At 46.9% G+C, this 16,831-nt stretch overlaps 1 protein-coding gene across 6 annotated transcripts; it reads left to right on the top strand.

Moving 5' to 3' along the window:
- The first annotated feature begins 270 nt into the window (after positions 1-270).
- On the top strand, positions 271-10,975 carry DCAF11 (DDB1 and CUL4 associated factor 11). Of its 6 annotated transcripts, none has more exons than XM_080925903.1 (16): positions 271-362; positions 579-844; positions 1,292-1,636; positions 3,377-3,504; positions 4,181-4,308; positions 4,573-4,637; positions 4,897-4,997; positions 5,217-5,363; positions 5,566-5,620; positions 5,936-6,004; positions 6,330-6,387; positions 6,477-6,662; positions 7,573-7,726; positions 8,139-8,291; positions 9,921-10,027; positions 10,130-10,975. In XM_080925903.1, the coding sequence occupies exons 3-16, from the start codon at positions 1,614-1,616 to the stop codon at positions 10,271-10,273; spliced, it is 1,518 nt and encodes a 505-aa protein (XP_080782029.1). In that variant the 5' UTR covers positions 271-362; positions 579-844; positions 1,292-1,613; the 3' UTR covers positions 10,274-10,975. The 6 variants fall into 6 exon arrangements, with proteins under 6 accessions (XP_080782029.1, XP_080782024.1, XP_080782027.1 ...); XM_080925898.1 differs by having other exon boundaries at positions 1,292-1,659; XM_080925901.1 differs by having other exon boundaries at positions 579-889; positions 1,292-1,659.
- The last annotated feature ends 5,856 nt before the right edge of the window (positions 10,976-16,831 follow it).

Here is a 16,831-nt window from a genome sequence, read left to right as displayed (position 1 = left end):
AACCATCGTCAGTGTGGATCGGGAGAAAATGTTGGGGTCTCCGGCTTAGAGACCAGGGGACACCTTCACAAGACCTGTCACATGCTCGTCCAAGGAGCTGAGGTGTCCTCGCGATGGCCCAGCTCTGGGACAAGGCTGACATCGCCGGCCTCTCTGCACCCCGGCCAGGGAAACCCAAGTTACTCATAAACCCGCAGGAGGCGGCGTGCTACTGAAGCCTAGGGAAGGTCCGCAAAGCCCAGACCCGGGCAGCGCGTGCGCACTACGCAACCGGAAAGGCTCCGTGGAGGGCCGCGGCATTTAGGGAGCGTCTGCAAAGACCAGGAAAGGAACCCAGGGGTCGTCTAACAAGACCGTCACGGGTAAGCAGGTACACAGAAGGGTGGAGAGGCCTGGGTTCCACCGGTGAGGACTGCTTTCGACAGGCCGCTGGCGCCACAACCAGGGAAAAACGGTTAAACTGGGGTTGCTGGGATCTGAGGGAATAAGAGCAAATGGGCACCCCGGAAAAAGAAAAGCACCCGCGGGCCAAACGACCTTAAGGGACCACCTTGCAGTTCCGCTATCTCTAAATGCAGGCCGCAGCCAATTCCAGTCCGCTACGACTCAACGCCCCTCTTGGGTTAAGCAATTTCTCCAGCCCACCTATCAATCACCGGTCGCGGCTGTCCAATCAGCGGACCAAAGGGCGGGACTTCGAGGAGCGTCGAATGACGTCATCAGGCCTGGCAGTCAAAAGCGTGACGAACGAAGCTCGCGACAGAGGATCTGTTAGCCGGCGCCTCCGCGCTAGTCGATGTAAACAGGGCCTCGCCCCTGTGGGTCCTGCGACTGCTCCTGGCTGGTGGGTGATCTCGCGTGGGGCGGTAACCCCCAGACGCCAGGGGAGGTGCTTTTCCACTTTCCCTCCCCTTGTTGTACACACCCCCGGTGCACCACGTGAGTGTGAAGCTAAACTGGAGGGGGGTGTTAGGCTGACTTCTAACCTCATTGGCTGTTGCTGCTGCCGGCCCTCTCACGAAATTTCTCTGATTGGTCAATAGAGGGGGCGTCGGGGGGTCTGAGTTCTAACGCTTCTGGTTGGTTGTGTAAGATTAGCTAGTGAGGTGCGTTCTTCCGCAAGGGGTTTTGATTGGTCAGTCAGAGAGGTTATCTGAGATTCGGCCACCCCGGGGCCGGGGACTTTGATAGGTGAGTTTTGGTTAGGAAAATGGGAAATCCTTTTTCAGGGACTCTCATTAGTACGGTAGGATTGCACTCGAAGTTTCATGTGGCTTTCTTTGCTTCACAGGATTGAGGAAGGTTTATGTTCCCGAAACCTTGGGAGCTGTCATAGCTAAAGAGAAGGAAGTCTCAGTCTCTCCGAGGGGTCACCCCTCTACAGATAGCTTCTGCCCCGTTTCTGGAAACCCTGGTATTTCTAGAGCAGGATTTGCTTTCACCAAACCCAAGTTGGAGACAGGAGGAGTCTGTGCACAGGACATAAGGATGCTGTAACCAGAACATGGGATCACGGAACAGCAGCAGCGCAGGATCCGGGTCCTTAGAACCCTCCGAGAGCTTGTCCCGAAGAGGGGCTGGCCTGCGTCGTAGTGAGGAAGAGGAAGAAGAGGATGAAGATGTGGATCTGGCCCAGGTACTGGCCTATCTCCTCCGCAGGTAACTTAAACTCTGCTGTGACACTAAATGTCACCACAATATCTTGACCTCAACTTCAGGCAGGAAAAGCGCAGAGGATAGAGAATGTATTGTCCCAGGACAACGGTTATGTTTAAACAAAACGACCTTTCCCTGTTGGATGTCCATACTCTCTACAAAGCTCCAGAATGGTTCTTACCTAGGGCAAATCACCAACACTCTCTCGGTTGAGCCTCTAGGGGAGCCTTTTTGGCTGTGACAGCACAGATTTAATCTGTTTTCCAAGAAAATGAAACAAGAAAAGAGAGAGGGATTATGGAGGAAAGGAGAGCTGTGAGAAGAGGTGGGAAGGGAGTGTTAAAGCACTTGCTATGTGAGATGAAGCCATGTGGATTTACTTGAAAAACAAGTTTACAAGTTTACATCGTCCTTACTAGCCCAGCTCTTAAGAAAAGAATGCCCTGAAGGGGGTGACCACCAGGAACTGACTGAGAATGTGAATACCTGCCTTTGTTTGCTTGCCTATGGTTCCTTGGGAAAAGTTAAACCTAGTGTCCCCTCAGACTCTGTTCTGTGCTGTTTTCCTACAGCGACAGCTGTGGGGGTTGTCATTGTCAGCTTGACAGGGTCTGGAATCACCTAGGGGACAGCACACCTAGGAAGGATGGATTGTTTACCCTCTCTGAGCAGACCTGGAAGGGATTATGGCGATTGGGTTCACTTAAGTAGGAAGACCCACACTGAATGTGGGTGGCACCATTTCCTGAGCAGTCTGAGACTGTATAAAAAGGAGAAAGGTGGGCTAGATGGCTCAGCGGTTAGAGCACCGACTGCTCTTCCAGAGGTCCTGAGTTTAATTCCCAGCAACCACGTGGTGGCTCACAACCATCTGTAATGGGATCTGATGCCCTCTTCTGGTGTGTCTTAAGACAACGACAGTAAACTTACATATATAATAAATCTTTAAAAAAAAAAAAAAAAGAAGCCACAATGTTAGCTTCTAAAAAATAAAGGAGAAAGGCAACATAACTATTCATCCCGCCCTCTTCCTTGTTGTGAATGCTATGTAGCCAGCTGTTCTGGTCCCTGCTGCTTTGACTGCCCTGCTACTACAGGCTCTGCCCTTGAGCTATGAGCCAGAATAAGCCTTCTCACACTTAAGGTGCTTTTGTTGGGGTATTCTTATTACAGGAAAGGATGCTAAGAAGTAAAGATGAAAGTGCTCTCCTAACTCTTAGCTCTTGAACTTGGGACATAGCTTTGTCATAGAAGCTTACCCAGCATGCACTGAGTCCCTGGGTTCAGTCCTTAGCCCTGGAGGAAAATAATATTTAGCCCTGAGAGAAATCAAGTTGGTAGGTCAGTCTTTATAACATGTTAGAACTCTGTGCTCTTACTCTTAAGAGATCAAACTAGTTTCCTACTGTGTCTTTTTGTGTGTTTGTTTTGTTTTGTTTATTTTTGAGGCAGGATTTTTCTGTGTAGCCCTGCCTGCCCTGGAACTCACTCTGTAGACCAGGCTGGCCTCAAACTCACAGAGATCCACCTGCCTCTGCCTCTGCTTCCCAAGTGCTGGGATTAAAGGCATGTGCCACCACTGCCTGGCCCTATAGGAAACTCAAAATCCAACTTCAAAATGAGAACCAAATGTAGATAGCCAGCCATTGACTCCAGCCAGATAGCCATTGGTTAGGTGGGAGAAGGGATCCTCTCCTTTATAATGGGGATCTCTCCACAGAGGCCAAGTGAGGTTGGTGCAAGGAGGAGGTGCAGCAAATTTACAACTCATCCAGGCTCTCTCGGACTCAGAGGAAGAGCATGACAGCGCCTGGGATGGTCGCCTTGGAGACCGATACAACCCACCTGGTAAGAGGAGAGGTAGTTAATGTTTTTTTAGGTTTGTGTTTCCTTTCCTTTTTTAAATTATTTATTTATTTTATGTATACGAGTACATTGTAGCTGTTTTCAGACACACCAGAAGAAGGCATCAAATCACACATTACAGATGTTTGTGAGCCACTATGTGGTTGCTGGGAATCAAACTCAGGACCTCTGGAAGAACAGTCAGTGCTCTTAACCAACGAGCCATCTCTCCAGCCCAAGGCTGGTTTTCTCTATGGCTGGCCCACCTTTCAGGTGTCCCAGTTTGCCTGCTGTTGCTTCTTCAGGATCTTTAGAAGAGCAGTCAGTGCTCTTAACCCATCTCTCCAGCCCCTTATGTTTTGTTTCTAAGACAAGGTCTCTCTGTGTCCCTGGCTGTTCTAGAATTCTCAATATAAACCAGATGTGCTTTCCTCTGCCTCCCGGGTGCTGGGATGAAAGCCATACATAACTGACACTCTAATCTTAATGTTGGAAGATGTTCACTAGACCTTTTTACCTTTAAGTGAGTCAGTCTTCTCACTTGGCAGGTTAAACAGAAAGAAGAGCATTCAGGAGACGAGGGAACCCTTGTAGCCAACCACACCAAGTGGGCACAATTTTGCTAGCTCATGTCTGGGCTGGAAGTCCTATAACAAAACTTCTTTTTTGGTACTCACAGTGGATGCAACCCCTGACACTCGGGAGCTGGAATACAATGAGATCAAGACACAGGTGGAATTGGCCACAGGGCGGCTGGGACTTAGGAAGAGTGGCCAGAAGCATAGCTTTCCTCAAATGTTACACCAGGTAGGCTTTCTGCCTCTAGTCAGCCTGGCAGCTGACCTGTTGAGGCCATTAGTTCTGCTAGCCCTTGAAAAAAGGAAGTAAACTTCCAAGGAAACCTCAAGTGTGTATTATCACCGATAATAACCTCAGGTGTATTATCACCTGCATCTTGGTGCTGCGGGATGTTTGCTCTTGTAGCAAGAGAAATACCCTTGGAAGAGGGGGTGGGTGACTACAGTGGCCCTCCAGTTTTGCTAGCAGTATTCTCCAATCCCTTTCATTTAGAGAGAACGGGGCCTCTGCCACCGGGGAAGCTTCTCCCTTGGAGAACAGTCTCGAGTGATGTCTCAGTGAGTATGGCGTTTGGTGGAGAGACTCTAGGGGCCAGCTAGACCTTATCTCCTGTACTTGGAAGGGTGCAAGTTAAAGGTTTCTCAGAAATATTAAGACTAGTTTGAAGGGGGCTGAAGATGTGACAGTAAACAAAACAGGGAAGTGTAAAGGATGACGGAACAGACAAGGGATTATCCAAGGCTAAAGGGATATTCTATATATGCTGCATTCCATCCTGAGTTCTCACTCATAGTCCCCTGTCCTCCCTTTCTCTAGCTTCTTACCCAATGATCTAAGCTTCACTGATACCTACTCTCAGAAGGCTTTCTGTGGCATCTACAGCAAAGATGGTCAGATCTTCATGTCTGCTTGCCAAGGTACTAGATCCCAGTCTTATTAGCTGCCTTAACCTAAAACAAAATAGTTTCAACTAGACTAGAAAGCCTCTGACCGAGGGAACTCAAAACCTGGCTTAGAGATGCTTGACCCTGAGAAGGCGTATCGAGGGAGAACTCAGATACATCAAGCAAACGAGGTCTGATGTAGAAGGCTACAAGGAAGATAGTCCATAATTTTGCCTGATCTACTCTCTGCAGATCAGACAATCCGACTGTACGACTGTCGGTATGGCCGCTTCCACAAGTTCAAAAGCATCAAGGCTCGGGACGTAGGCTGGAGTGTCTTGGACGTGGCCTTTACTCCTGATGGAAACCACTTCCTGTACTCCAGCTGGTCTGATTACAGTGAGTGTGGACCCCACCTCAGCAGCGTCTCCAGCTTAGGACCTGAGGCCTCTATGTGTTCTCTTCTGAGATAAGATGCCATGCTGTGTCCTCAGAAAATCACTCCCAAAGTGCCCGACATCCGGCCATTTGCTTTCTCCCTTAGTTTCACTTCTATTCTCTTTCCCTCAAACCTGAAGAATTCTTGTCTCTCTTCTCTTAGTTCATATCTGCAACATCTATGGGGAAGGAGACACACATACTGCCCTGGATTTAAGGTATTGGCTTTCTCTTGTCATACTTATCAGAGACTTCTTCAGGAAGGCTTTCCAGGAGTACCTCTTGAACAGGAGCTCCCACCTAGATGAACAAGTGCACCGCTTGCAAATTTCTCTGTGTGGCTTCCTGAGAGCACTACCTGTCCTGTGAGCTGTAGTTTACAGGCTTACTTCTGGGTTCTCAGAGGTGATCTGCATGCTAGCATGGGTTGGTGGGCCTTCTGCATCCCCTTCTTTATCATCTTTATCACGTGCTTGAAAAAAAAAAAGTGAAAGGACATCCACTTAGCCTAGCTCCTCCTTTGCTCCCTCTAGGCCAGATGAACGTCGCTTTGCTGTCTTCTCCATCGCTGTCTCCTCAGATGGACGAGAAGTACTAGGAGGGTGAGCATTGTGGGCAATGTCTACCTTGATTGGTGAGGTAAGAGTTCTGCCAGAGGTAGTTTCTGCTGTTACAGAGATTACAGTACCAGCTGTGGAAAACAACTTGCTTTCTCCAAGGTCAAGGTTTACGAGTTGCTTCACTCTTGCTCACCAGTTCCCTGCACAAGGTGGCAGGTCTCAGGCCTCCTTGAAAGCTAAGCTGCTGCTCTTTCCATATGTGAAAGAACACAAGAGCTCACTTCTTAGTTGAGTCCCTCAGCAGGACTCTCCTGAGAACACAGAACATAGTCTTGGCTCTACAACCCTCTTATCTCATTTCTTACAGAGCCAACGATGGCTGCCTTTATGTCTTTGACCGAGAACAAAACCGACGTACTCTTCAGGTATTTGTGAAACAGAAACCTCTTCCTGATCTTTGGCCTATTTTAAAACTAGAGAAATCCTAAAAACCCTTAGCTTCCTGCTCCTCTAGATTGAGTCTCATGAGGACGATGTGAATGCAGTGGCCTTTGCTGACATAAGCTCCCAGATCCTGTTCTCTGGGGGAGACGATGCCATCTGCAAAGTGTGGGATCGACGCACCATGAGGGAAGATGATCCCAAGCCTGTGGGTGCGCTGGCTGGGCACCAGGATGGCATCACCTTTATTGACAGCAAGGTAGGCAAAGAACAAGACTGCATAGCCAGGCTCTTAAGGTTCTGGTGGCCCAGAAGGGTGTGACTGGACTGGTGTGGAAACTCAAAAGTTCCTTTTTAGAATGTGCAGGAACTGGAGTTTAGGAGAAGTGTTTAAACCAAGAAACACGAGTGTCTTCTATACTCTTCAGTCTGCAAAGACCAAGGCAGGACTTACAAGATGGGGCTAGAAGGACGGCTCAGTGGTTAAGGGCACTGCTGCTCTTCCAGAGAACTCAGATTCAGTTCCTAGCACACACAGCAGCTCACACAGAGCACCCATACCCATGAAAGAAATAAATCACAAAAATAGAAAACCATTTAGTCCAAGTTAGAATGGAGAACATAGCTGGTACTGTGTGAGCGGCATTTTCTCTCCCTCAGTGACACAGATATAGGCAGGATTAGACCAGATTAAAAGTAGATAAAGGCAGGCTTATTAGGAGGCAGCTCTTGGGTGGGTTCATCAGTCCCGCAGGTGGGAGGTCAGTGAAGTCACACATCCAGGCTAAAGAAAAGGGGTTTTATAGAGTGTAGGCGAACAGTGATGATGCTCCAGCTAGGAGCTGGGATTATGTCCATACATGGTCAAATCCTGAGTCCCTATGCAGGACTCTTGGATGGGTTTCTGGAAACACAAAGACTAGCTTCTCCAAGTGAGTTGGGGATTTTCTCTGAACAGGCAGGGTTGGGGAAAGGAGGGAAAATGGGGTTTCCCAGCTGGTTCAGGATTTCCAGCCTAACTCTGGACAAGAACCTGGAGATAAGGAGATCTAAAGCAGAACGTCAAAGGTGTGCTCATCCGGATGATTCAGAACCTCAGAGCAGAGGAACTACGCTGACAGGCACAAGGCCTGGCGAGCTCGTGCATCTGTCCATTCTTGGATTCACAGGGCGATGCCCGGTACCTCATCTCCAACTCCAAAGATCAGACCATTAAGCTTTGGGATATCAGACGCTTTTCCAGCCGAGAAGGCATGGAAGCGTCACGACTGGCTGCCACACAGCAAAACTGGGACTATCGCTGGCAGCAGGTGCCCAAGAAAGGTAAGGGCCAGAAAGAAGCTACGGCCTGGGGTCGAGAGTCAGCTGTGGCTGACGTTCTTAACTACTAGAATGGCCTGGAATGGGCTTGGTAGGTTGTCTGTTGCCAGGGAGTCCTGGAGCCCTCCCCTCAGTCTTTTCTTTTAGACCTTTTATGGGTTAAACCATGAAAGGGGTTCCCAGGCTTGGGGTACATAGGACCCACCAACACAAAAGTATTTTAGTGTCATTGACATTGTCAACTCAGCAGGGCCATATTGGTGACTTTTTTCCGCATGGGAAAGTCAGCCGTTTACGGGTGGATAGCCAGTTGTCTTTGAGTGTTGATCTCCACTCAGAGCTAGTGAGTGGCCCAGGACAGTTTAGCCACTTACTCATCTAAGGCTCACCTCTAAAACCATGTATCCTTACCCAGCCTGGAAGAAGTTGAAGCTCCCAGGTGACAGCTCCTTGATGACCTACAGAGGCCATGGAGTGCTTCACACTCTGATCCGATGCCGATTCTCCCCAGCCCACAGCACCGGGCAGCAGTTCATCTACAGTGGCTGTTCTACTGGCAAAGTGGTTGGTAAGGATTTTGTGAGAGCAGGCCTTAAGAGGGGCAGGCATGTTTCTCTGGCATTTCATCTGTAACTCCAGTGAGCACTTTAACAACAGCTACAAGTAAAATTTGATTTAACTTGGAGCAGGAAGGGCTTAAACAAGGAACTAGGAAGCATTTCTATGCACTTTAATTAAGAAAGGGAACACAGAATTCTAGTTAATAAATAGATTACCAAAAACATAATTCTGGTTTCACCTAGTCAAGGGAAAGGATCACAGATGAAAGGTGGGAGGGCCACAGAGGCAAGCAAATGGCAAAAGGAAAGCATTGGGTTGCTGGGCATAGGAACTCATGCCTGTGATTCCACATTAGAAGGTGAAGGGTTACCATGAGTTCAAGGTCAGCCTGAACTACATCACAAATTTGGGCCAGATCAGCTATAAAGCAAGGCCATCAGCTATAAAAGACAGCATGAATAGTAAATGTCATGGAGGCTCTGAAGCAGGAGGAACACACCAGAAAGATGTAGGCTAAGGAGATGGGTCAGGCAGTCAGGCATCTGCTGTGCAAGCATGAAGATCAGAGCTCAGGTCTCCAGACTTCACTCGTGGTGATGCAGTGAATCCCCAGTGCCCAGGGTTGGGGCAGATACAGGAGGGTCCTGGAACCTGTAGGCCAATCAGTCTAGTCAAATCAGCAAGCTACCAGTTTCACTGAGACTCTTTCTCAGCCAGGCAATGGTGGTGCACGACTTTAATTGCAGCACTCAGGAGGCAAAGGCAGCTGAATCTCTGAGTTTGAGGCCAGCTTGGTCTATAAAGCAAGTTCCAGAACAGCCAGGGCTACATAGTGAGACCCTGTCTCCCCTGATTTGGAGAAACAAAGTAAAACAAAACAAATAAATAAGGAAAGAAGGAAGGAAGATGCATTCTCAAAGCAAAGTAGAGAGTGATCAAAGAGTAGCTACCATTGACCTGTGGTCTCCACATGTACACGCATTCACAGTGTGTACACCTCCTCACACTGCACACTGACTAGAAAAGCAGAGATGTACCTGCCAGACAGTAAACAAAGTGCACACATTTACGCAGGCCGAGAGTCGCTGTTGGTACCTTCCATGCCTTGCTAATAGTGTTTTATCTTATTTTTATGAGACAGGGTTTCTCTGTATAGTCCTGGCTGTCCTGGAACTTAACTATGTAGACCAGGCTGACCTCAGGGATTTACCTGCCTCTGATTTCTGAGTGCTGGGATTAAAGGCATGAGCCACACCTGACATTGGTACAAGTTTTAAATTTCTGTTTTTCATTTTATTTGAAACTGAACAATGATACCTAGGGCTAGCCTTGAGCTCCCGACTCCCCTGCTTTTACCTCCCTAGTGTTGAGATGACCACCATGTATTTTTTTCACAGTAGTCTTTGGGATTGTAGCTAAGGGTCAGGGATACCCACATCCCATTCCATACCTTCAACCCAAGGGAGGAAGTGGAGCAAGAGAAGGAAGCAGGGAAAGTACCACCCTCTGAGGTGGTGTCTGCTCCATGGGCAAGTAGGATGCTGCCAGAGAAGCAACTCAGTGGTACCACTGTGGGGACGAAGGGGCATTTGAAGTTCCTCCAGCAGCCCTGTCTACTCTGGCTTTTCCTCCACAGTATACGACCTCTTAAGTGGCCACATTGTCAAGAAGCTGACCAATCACAAGGCCTGTGTGCGTGATGTCAGTTGGCATCCCTTTGAAGAAAAGATTGTTAGCAGTTCGGTAAGGTTCCAGGGGTTGAGGGTGGGAAGACAGTGCATGCCATGCCTGGAGTTAGGATCTGGGAGGGGCATCTCCTGACTACTTGCCACTTTTGCTCTGCAGTGGGATGGGAACCTACGTCTGTGGCAGTACCGCCAAGCTGAGTACTTCCAGGATGACATGCCAGAGTCTGACATGAACAAAGTCTGTTCCGGTGGTCCTGCTCCGGTGCCCTGCCCATCTGTGGCCTTTTCCTCACCTCAGTAGATCTGACCTCCAGTTTTGTATAGGGTGAACTCTCAGCATATTCTCTGCCTCCTCCTTTCTTTCCCCTTCTGGGGAGTATGTGGAGGAACTGCTGACATTGGGTAGTGAGAAACAGAAACCCAGAGTCTGTGTCCAGCCTGAGCCTGGACTACCTACCCCCAAACTGGGCAAGTGGTTTGTTTTCTCACGCATTCATACCCAGTCTGCTTGGATTTCTATCTCTAGCCAGAGTGCGGCAGGACATCCATTATCTGGGATGCAGCTTCTGCCAACAAGAGTCTTGAGTGTTTTTAATCATGTTCTGATGGTAGACGTTTGCTCATAGTGTAGACACTTGAGGTCTGAATAGACCCATTAGCAGTACCCTTTGCCCAGTTCTTCACACTGAGAGTTAGACAGACCAGTCAGGGCCAAGTATACAGGCCTTTCTTCCTGAGGTTTTGAGGGAGGACAGGATGAGTAGGGAGGTGTTTCCTAAGCACCCTTCTGGGGTGGGAACTATGTCTGCTCTCATACTTGGACTTTGAAGCGAAGAAACTGTGGTCTGAGAGGTATGGGTCTCAGAAGCTCCATGTGGCCCTAGTTGCCATTGGATCCCGTCATTGCTGGTGGCCAGCAGCTTCAACAGGAGAGGATAAAACAGGGCTTCTTTCACCTTCTCTCTGGCTGTGGCTTTCCCAATAAACTGTCTGTGGGAAACTGGCTCCACGTCTGTGTCACTTTCCCTTTCTTCTATTTGGGGTCTGTTGTCTTCTCGCTTCAGGAAAGCAGGGTTAAACTGGCTGTGGCTGTGGCAGTACATACTGTCACCTCCTTACTTGAAACCAAGGACAAAGGGATCAGAAGTTGAAGGTCATCCTCAGTCATACATAATCAATGTGAGGCTAGACCATGTTACATGAGAGCCTAACTCAGAAAAAAAGCAAAAAATAAAAAACTACAGAGTATGAATTCACTTTGATGACTCCAAAAAAAGAAAAAAAATCTACAGGAGCAGGAGAGATGGCTCCAGGTAAGAGTACACTGACTGCTCTTTCAGAGGTTCTGAGTTCAGTTCCCAGCAACCACATGGTGGCTCACAACCATCTGTAATGGGATCTGATGCCTTCTTCTGCTGTGTCTAAAGACAGCTACAGTGTACTCACATATATAAAATAAATAAATAAATATCTCTGGAAGAAAGATCTACAATAACTTAGTAAAGCTAGTAAAAGGCTTTCCTCTCCAACCCAGAAACTGCGTTATGTAGATCTGGAGTCTGGATGATAAGCACATGCTCTGCTCTGGAGCTGTTCCAGTATGGAGAGGGAGTGGCCCATGAACACAGCCAGAGAACCTGAACAGCACTAGCCAGTCCACTCACAGACCCAAGCTCCTTAGGCTGGCAAGATGGCTCTCACCCTGCCACAATACTGATAACTGATCTCAACGCCCAGAGATCACATGGTAGAAGGAGGAAACTGACTTTCAGAAGTTGTCCTCTGACCACCCACAGACACACATGCAAATAAGCATACTAAAAGAACCCCAACAGCCAGGCATAGTGGCTCATGCTTTTAATCCTAGCACTCAGGAGGCAGAGGCAGGTGAGTCTGAGTTCAAGGCCAGCCTGGTCTACAAAATTAATTCTAGGACAGCCAGGGCTACACAGAAACCCTGTAGTAACAGTTTGGGAGTGTTGGTTTCTTTGAAAGACAGAAATGACTGTGGATATGTGTTTTCATTTTGAACCCAGATGTGGGATATGGGGCTGCTTCAGACTGACCACAGCAGCTGCCTATGATTTGTCTCACGCTCTAGGAATGTGAATTTGCCAGCTGCAGATAGTTTCTGCGATTGTGTGGCACTTGTAATTCTGGGGACTTTTCAGAGAGTATATAAATGCTTGGACTTGAGAGGTGGGTTGTTGGTGGGTTATTGATGGTGGTTCTTCAAGGAAGTTGGTTGCAGTTTGTTAGATGATCACGAACAAAGAGAAAAATTAGATATCCCGATAGCAAAGATAAAACTTGTCCCAAGGAACTCAAAGTCCCTAATCAGCAGGAAGAGTCTTAATGATAATGTCACCCCTTTCCAACTATTGATATCCTTTTTTTCTCTACTACCGAGTATTAGGGTGTTGAAAGAGTGGAAGTAAGGGGTTAGAGAAGGGTATAAGAAAGAATTAACCCACAAATTAGCAAAAGACAAGCTTCAAACCCTCGTGGAAAGAAAGAACCAAGCCCTAGAGCAGCCCAAGTTCAAATGAAGTGGCATCTTACACATACCGCAGTAAGTAGGTTTTACCCACATGTCGCACTGTTTAAGGCAGTTTTTAAAATGGGTATGCATTTGAAGGGATGGTCATAGACAAGTGTTGGGGGTGTTTGTTTTCTTGTTTCGGGGAGGGCTCACTCACTGTGTCACCTGGACTGGTCTCCAATGCTTGTGCCAGTTAATCCTCTAGTTTCATTTTTCTCTGAACAGCTAGGATGGGAGACACAGACCCAAAAACAACAGTCCAGGGAAGGTAAAATGACTCAGCAGGTCAAGGCACTTGCCACAAAACCTATTGATCATAGTTCAGTCTCTGAAACTTGCATGATGAGAGAACCAACTCCTGCAAGTAGTCATCTAATCTACACACATACACACACACACACACACACACACACACATGCATAAGTGTGTGTATAAAAATTGAAAACTGTCTAGAGCTGAGGATGCTTGAGTTAGGTCCATCACGAAATCAAACTGGGTATGATACAGCACTTGCCTATAACCTCACTACTTAAGAGGGGGAAGCAGACGAATCACTAATTCAAGGTCTTAGCTACAGAGAAGTTTGGAAGGCAGCCTAGGCTGCATGAGAACCTGTCTCAAGACAAAATACTTCCAACTTGCCTGTGCTTTGGCTCCTTGGCCCAGTGTCCTTTATTTTATGATAACTTCTGACCGGAGCTCAGTGGTTAGGAGTATGTGCTGCTCTTCAAGAGTACATCTGGGTTCAGTTCTCAGCACCCACATGAGAATCACAACCACTTGTAACTCTTGTCCCAAGAGATGAATAACCTCTTCCATGGGCACCAGGCACACAAGTTTTACATAGACATAGATGCATATAAAATATACATAATTAAGTTTAAAACAAAGTACCTTACAGGAGGGAAGAGTTTGGCTTACACTTCAGGTAGTAGTCCATCCCTGCAGGAAGTCAAGGCAGGAATCATGGAGGAGCAGCACTGGTTCATTCTCTGGCTTGTGTTGAGCTAACTTTTCTATAGAACCAGGATCACTTGCATAGGGAATGGTGCTGCCCAGAGCGAGCTGGGCCCTCCTAAGTCAGTTATCAAGACAGTACCCACAGTCATATCCATAGGACAATCTCATCTAGGTGATTCCTCCATTGAGGTTTTCCTTTCAGATGACTCTAGGCTGTGTGAACTGGAAAAAACTAGAGGGCTAGAGAAATGACTCAGTAGTTAAGAGTACTGGCTGCTCTTACAAAAGACCCAGGTTCAATTCCCAGAACCCACATGGTAGCTCACAACTGTCTGTAATTCCAGTTCTAGGAGATATAAATACAGGTAAAACACCAATGCACATGAAATATAAATAAATAAATTTTTAAAAACTGGGCTGGAGGGATGGCTCAGTGGTTGAGGGTACTGACTGCTCTTCCAGAGGCCCTGAGTTCAATTCCCAGCAACCACATGGTGCCTCACAACCATCTGTAATGGGATCTGATGCCCTCTTCTGGTGTCTGAAGACAGCTACAGTGTGTTAATATACATAAAATAAATAAATCTTTTTTAAAGAAACCTAACTATAGCCATGCAGTGGTAGAAGACAGAGGCAGGTGAATGTGAGTTCAAACCCACCCCAGTTTATAGAGTGAGTATCAGGACACTCAGGCTACACAGAGAAACCCTGTCTCAGGGAGAAAACAAAACAAAACAAAAAAGAAAAAGGAAGGAAGAAAAAAATGACTAGGATAGTTCCGGTCTGCCATTTCCCCCCCAAAGATACCAGTTCATCTAGAGCCTGTAGTTCAGGGTTCCAAATTTAGAGAAAAATGTTAGTAATTCTCAAGGCCTCACAGACTGTCCATTCTCTGACATTACCATACAATCCTGTCAACAAAATATAAATAGTACTATTAACAAGAGAAATTTAATCCCAGAGGGGAAAAGTGAAATCAGGGTTTTATGATCTCTAGATTGTTTGTTGTTGGGTTTTTTGGTTTGAGGTGTTTTGTTTTGTTGGGGGTTTTGTTTTTGTTTTGGAGTTTGTTGTTGCCTTTGTTTGAGACAGCCACATTGCAGCCCAAGCTGAGCTAGAACCCACCAGGTAGATCTGGATGGCGGTGAACTTGAGTTGATCCTTGTCTTAGTTGGGGTTTTACTGCTGTGAACAGACACCATGACCAAGGCAAGTCTTATAAAGAACAACATTTAATAGGGGCTGGCTTACAGGTTCAGAGGTTCAGTCCATTATCATCAAGGCAGAGGAGCATGGCAGCATCCAGGTAGGCATGGTGCAGGAGGAGCTGAGAGTTCTACATCTTCATCTAAAGGATGCTGGCAGAATACTAGCTTCCAGGCAGCTAGGACAAGGGTATTAAAGCCTGTGCCACAGTGACACACCTACTCCAACAAAGCTACACTTCCTAATAGTGCCACTCCCTGAGCCAAACATATACAAACCATCACAATCCTGCTTCAAATTGGTTGTTTGGTTTGGTTTAGTTTGATTTGGTTTGGTTTGGTTTGGTTTGGTTTTTTGAAACAGGGTTTCTCTGTGTAGCCCTGGCTGTCCCGGAATTCACTCTGTAGACCAGGATAACCTTGAACTCAGAGAGATCCTCCTGCCTCTGCCTTCTGAGTGCTGGGATTACCACCTAGCTTTTTTTTTTTTTTAAGATTTATTTATTTATTATATATAAGTACACTGTAGCTGTCTTCAGACACACCAGAAGAGGGCATGAAATCTTACTATAGATGGTTGTGAGCCACCATGTGGTTCCTGGGATTTGAACTAAGGACCTCTGGAAGAGCAGTCAATGCTCTTAACCATAAGCCATCTCTCTAGCCCCCCAGATTTGTTTTTTTAATTAAATTTAATTTTTTTACAAAGATGTTATAAATGAACTAAACAATAACTGAAAGATTTTCAGGCATGAAAACATATTGGGTTTGATATGATGGTGCACACCTGTTAATCCCAGCATTTGGGAGGCAAAGGTAAAAGGTAGGACTGTCCCCACATCATGCTAGCCAGGGATATCGAGTGAGACTGTTTCAGAAGAATGAAAAGGGAAGAAAGGAAAAGGCTGAGACATAGCTCAGTTTGTCTGGGTCCCATCTCCATTACTGCATCAAATTGGATATGGGGCCTGGCCAGATGGCCCAGTGTGTTAAAGTACTTGCTGCATGAGCCTAAAAACTGAGTTTGATCTTCAGAACTCACAGTGAGAGTAGGGAACTGATCCAAAAATCTATCGTCTGGTACAGCAGCACTTTCTAAGACCTACCAGCACTATAAACAATGGCATGAAGATTTCTATTACAGCCCAAAGCTTAGGTGTCTTGCTTGGGCAGTCTCCCAGCTAGCTCATCTAACAACCCATCCCCTGTCCTATGACCCACCATGTGGCTAGATCCACATCTTTCTCTGCTTGCTGGGATCCACATCTCTTTCCTCTGGGTCTGTTTTCAGTTCTCCTGCCTCTGCTTTCCTCTGGGTTGCTCCTCTGCCCGGAAGTCCCGCCCTCAACTTTTCTGCCTGGGCTATATCGGCCACCAGCTCTTTCTTACAACAAGTCAGTCATGAGACAGTGTCTGATACAATTCTAGATTTGTATTTAGGCAGGTAAGGAAGGATGAATATTTATAAAATAGAAAATCCCTGTGATGGGCCACAGAAATGACAATTCCAGAATCCTGTCACACTCGGTTCTCTTTAAAAATTGAAAATACAGATGGCTGGAGAGATGGCTCAGTGGTTAAGAGCACCGATTGCTCTTCTAGAGGTCCTGAGTTCAATTCCCAGCAACCACATGGTGGCTCACAACCATCTGTAATGGAATCTGATGCCCTCTTCCGGCATGCAGGTATACATGCAGATAGAGTACTCATATACATAAAGTAAATTAATCTTAAAGAGAAAATACAGAGACACATCTTCACATAATGTGAATGGAGGAGGAGAAAAGAAAAAAATGAGGTAAGTGTAGCTCAGTGGTAGTGCTCTCGACTACCATGCCTGAGACCCTGCATTTGATCCCCAGTAGCATGAAAAGAGGGTTGGTTTTCCCCAGTCACAAGTGGGCCCACGACCTGGGTGTCCTGGCTTATTCGTTCCCTTCTTTACTGTACCCTCATTGCCCCACAACCACCTTTAAGGAAGGAGGAAAGAAACAGATACCAAGTACAGATACCTGCCTGAGAGGCCAGGTTTGTGTGAGTCATGGGGCCAGGCAACTGACTAGGGGGCATATTTAACATTTTGATAGATGCCAGGCTGGATAATGTCTTTTTAGGATCTTCATCCCATCGCCTGAAAGTGTATAAACAGTAG

Source organism: Micromys minutus (assembly GCF_963924665.1).
Source record: "Micromys minutus genome assembly, chromosome: 12".
In the NCBI taxonomy this organism is placed as follows: domain Eukaryota; kingdom Metazoa; phylum Chordata; class Mammalia; order Rodentia; family Muridae; genus Micromys; species Micromys minutus.
The sequence above is the reverse complement of the archived record's forward strand: the minus strand, read 5'-3'. Positions and strand labels throughout refer to the sequence as shown.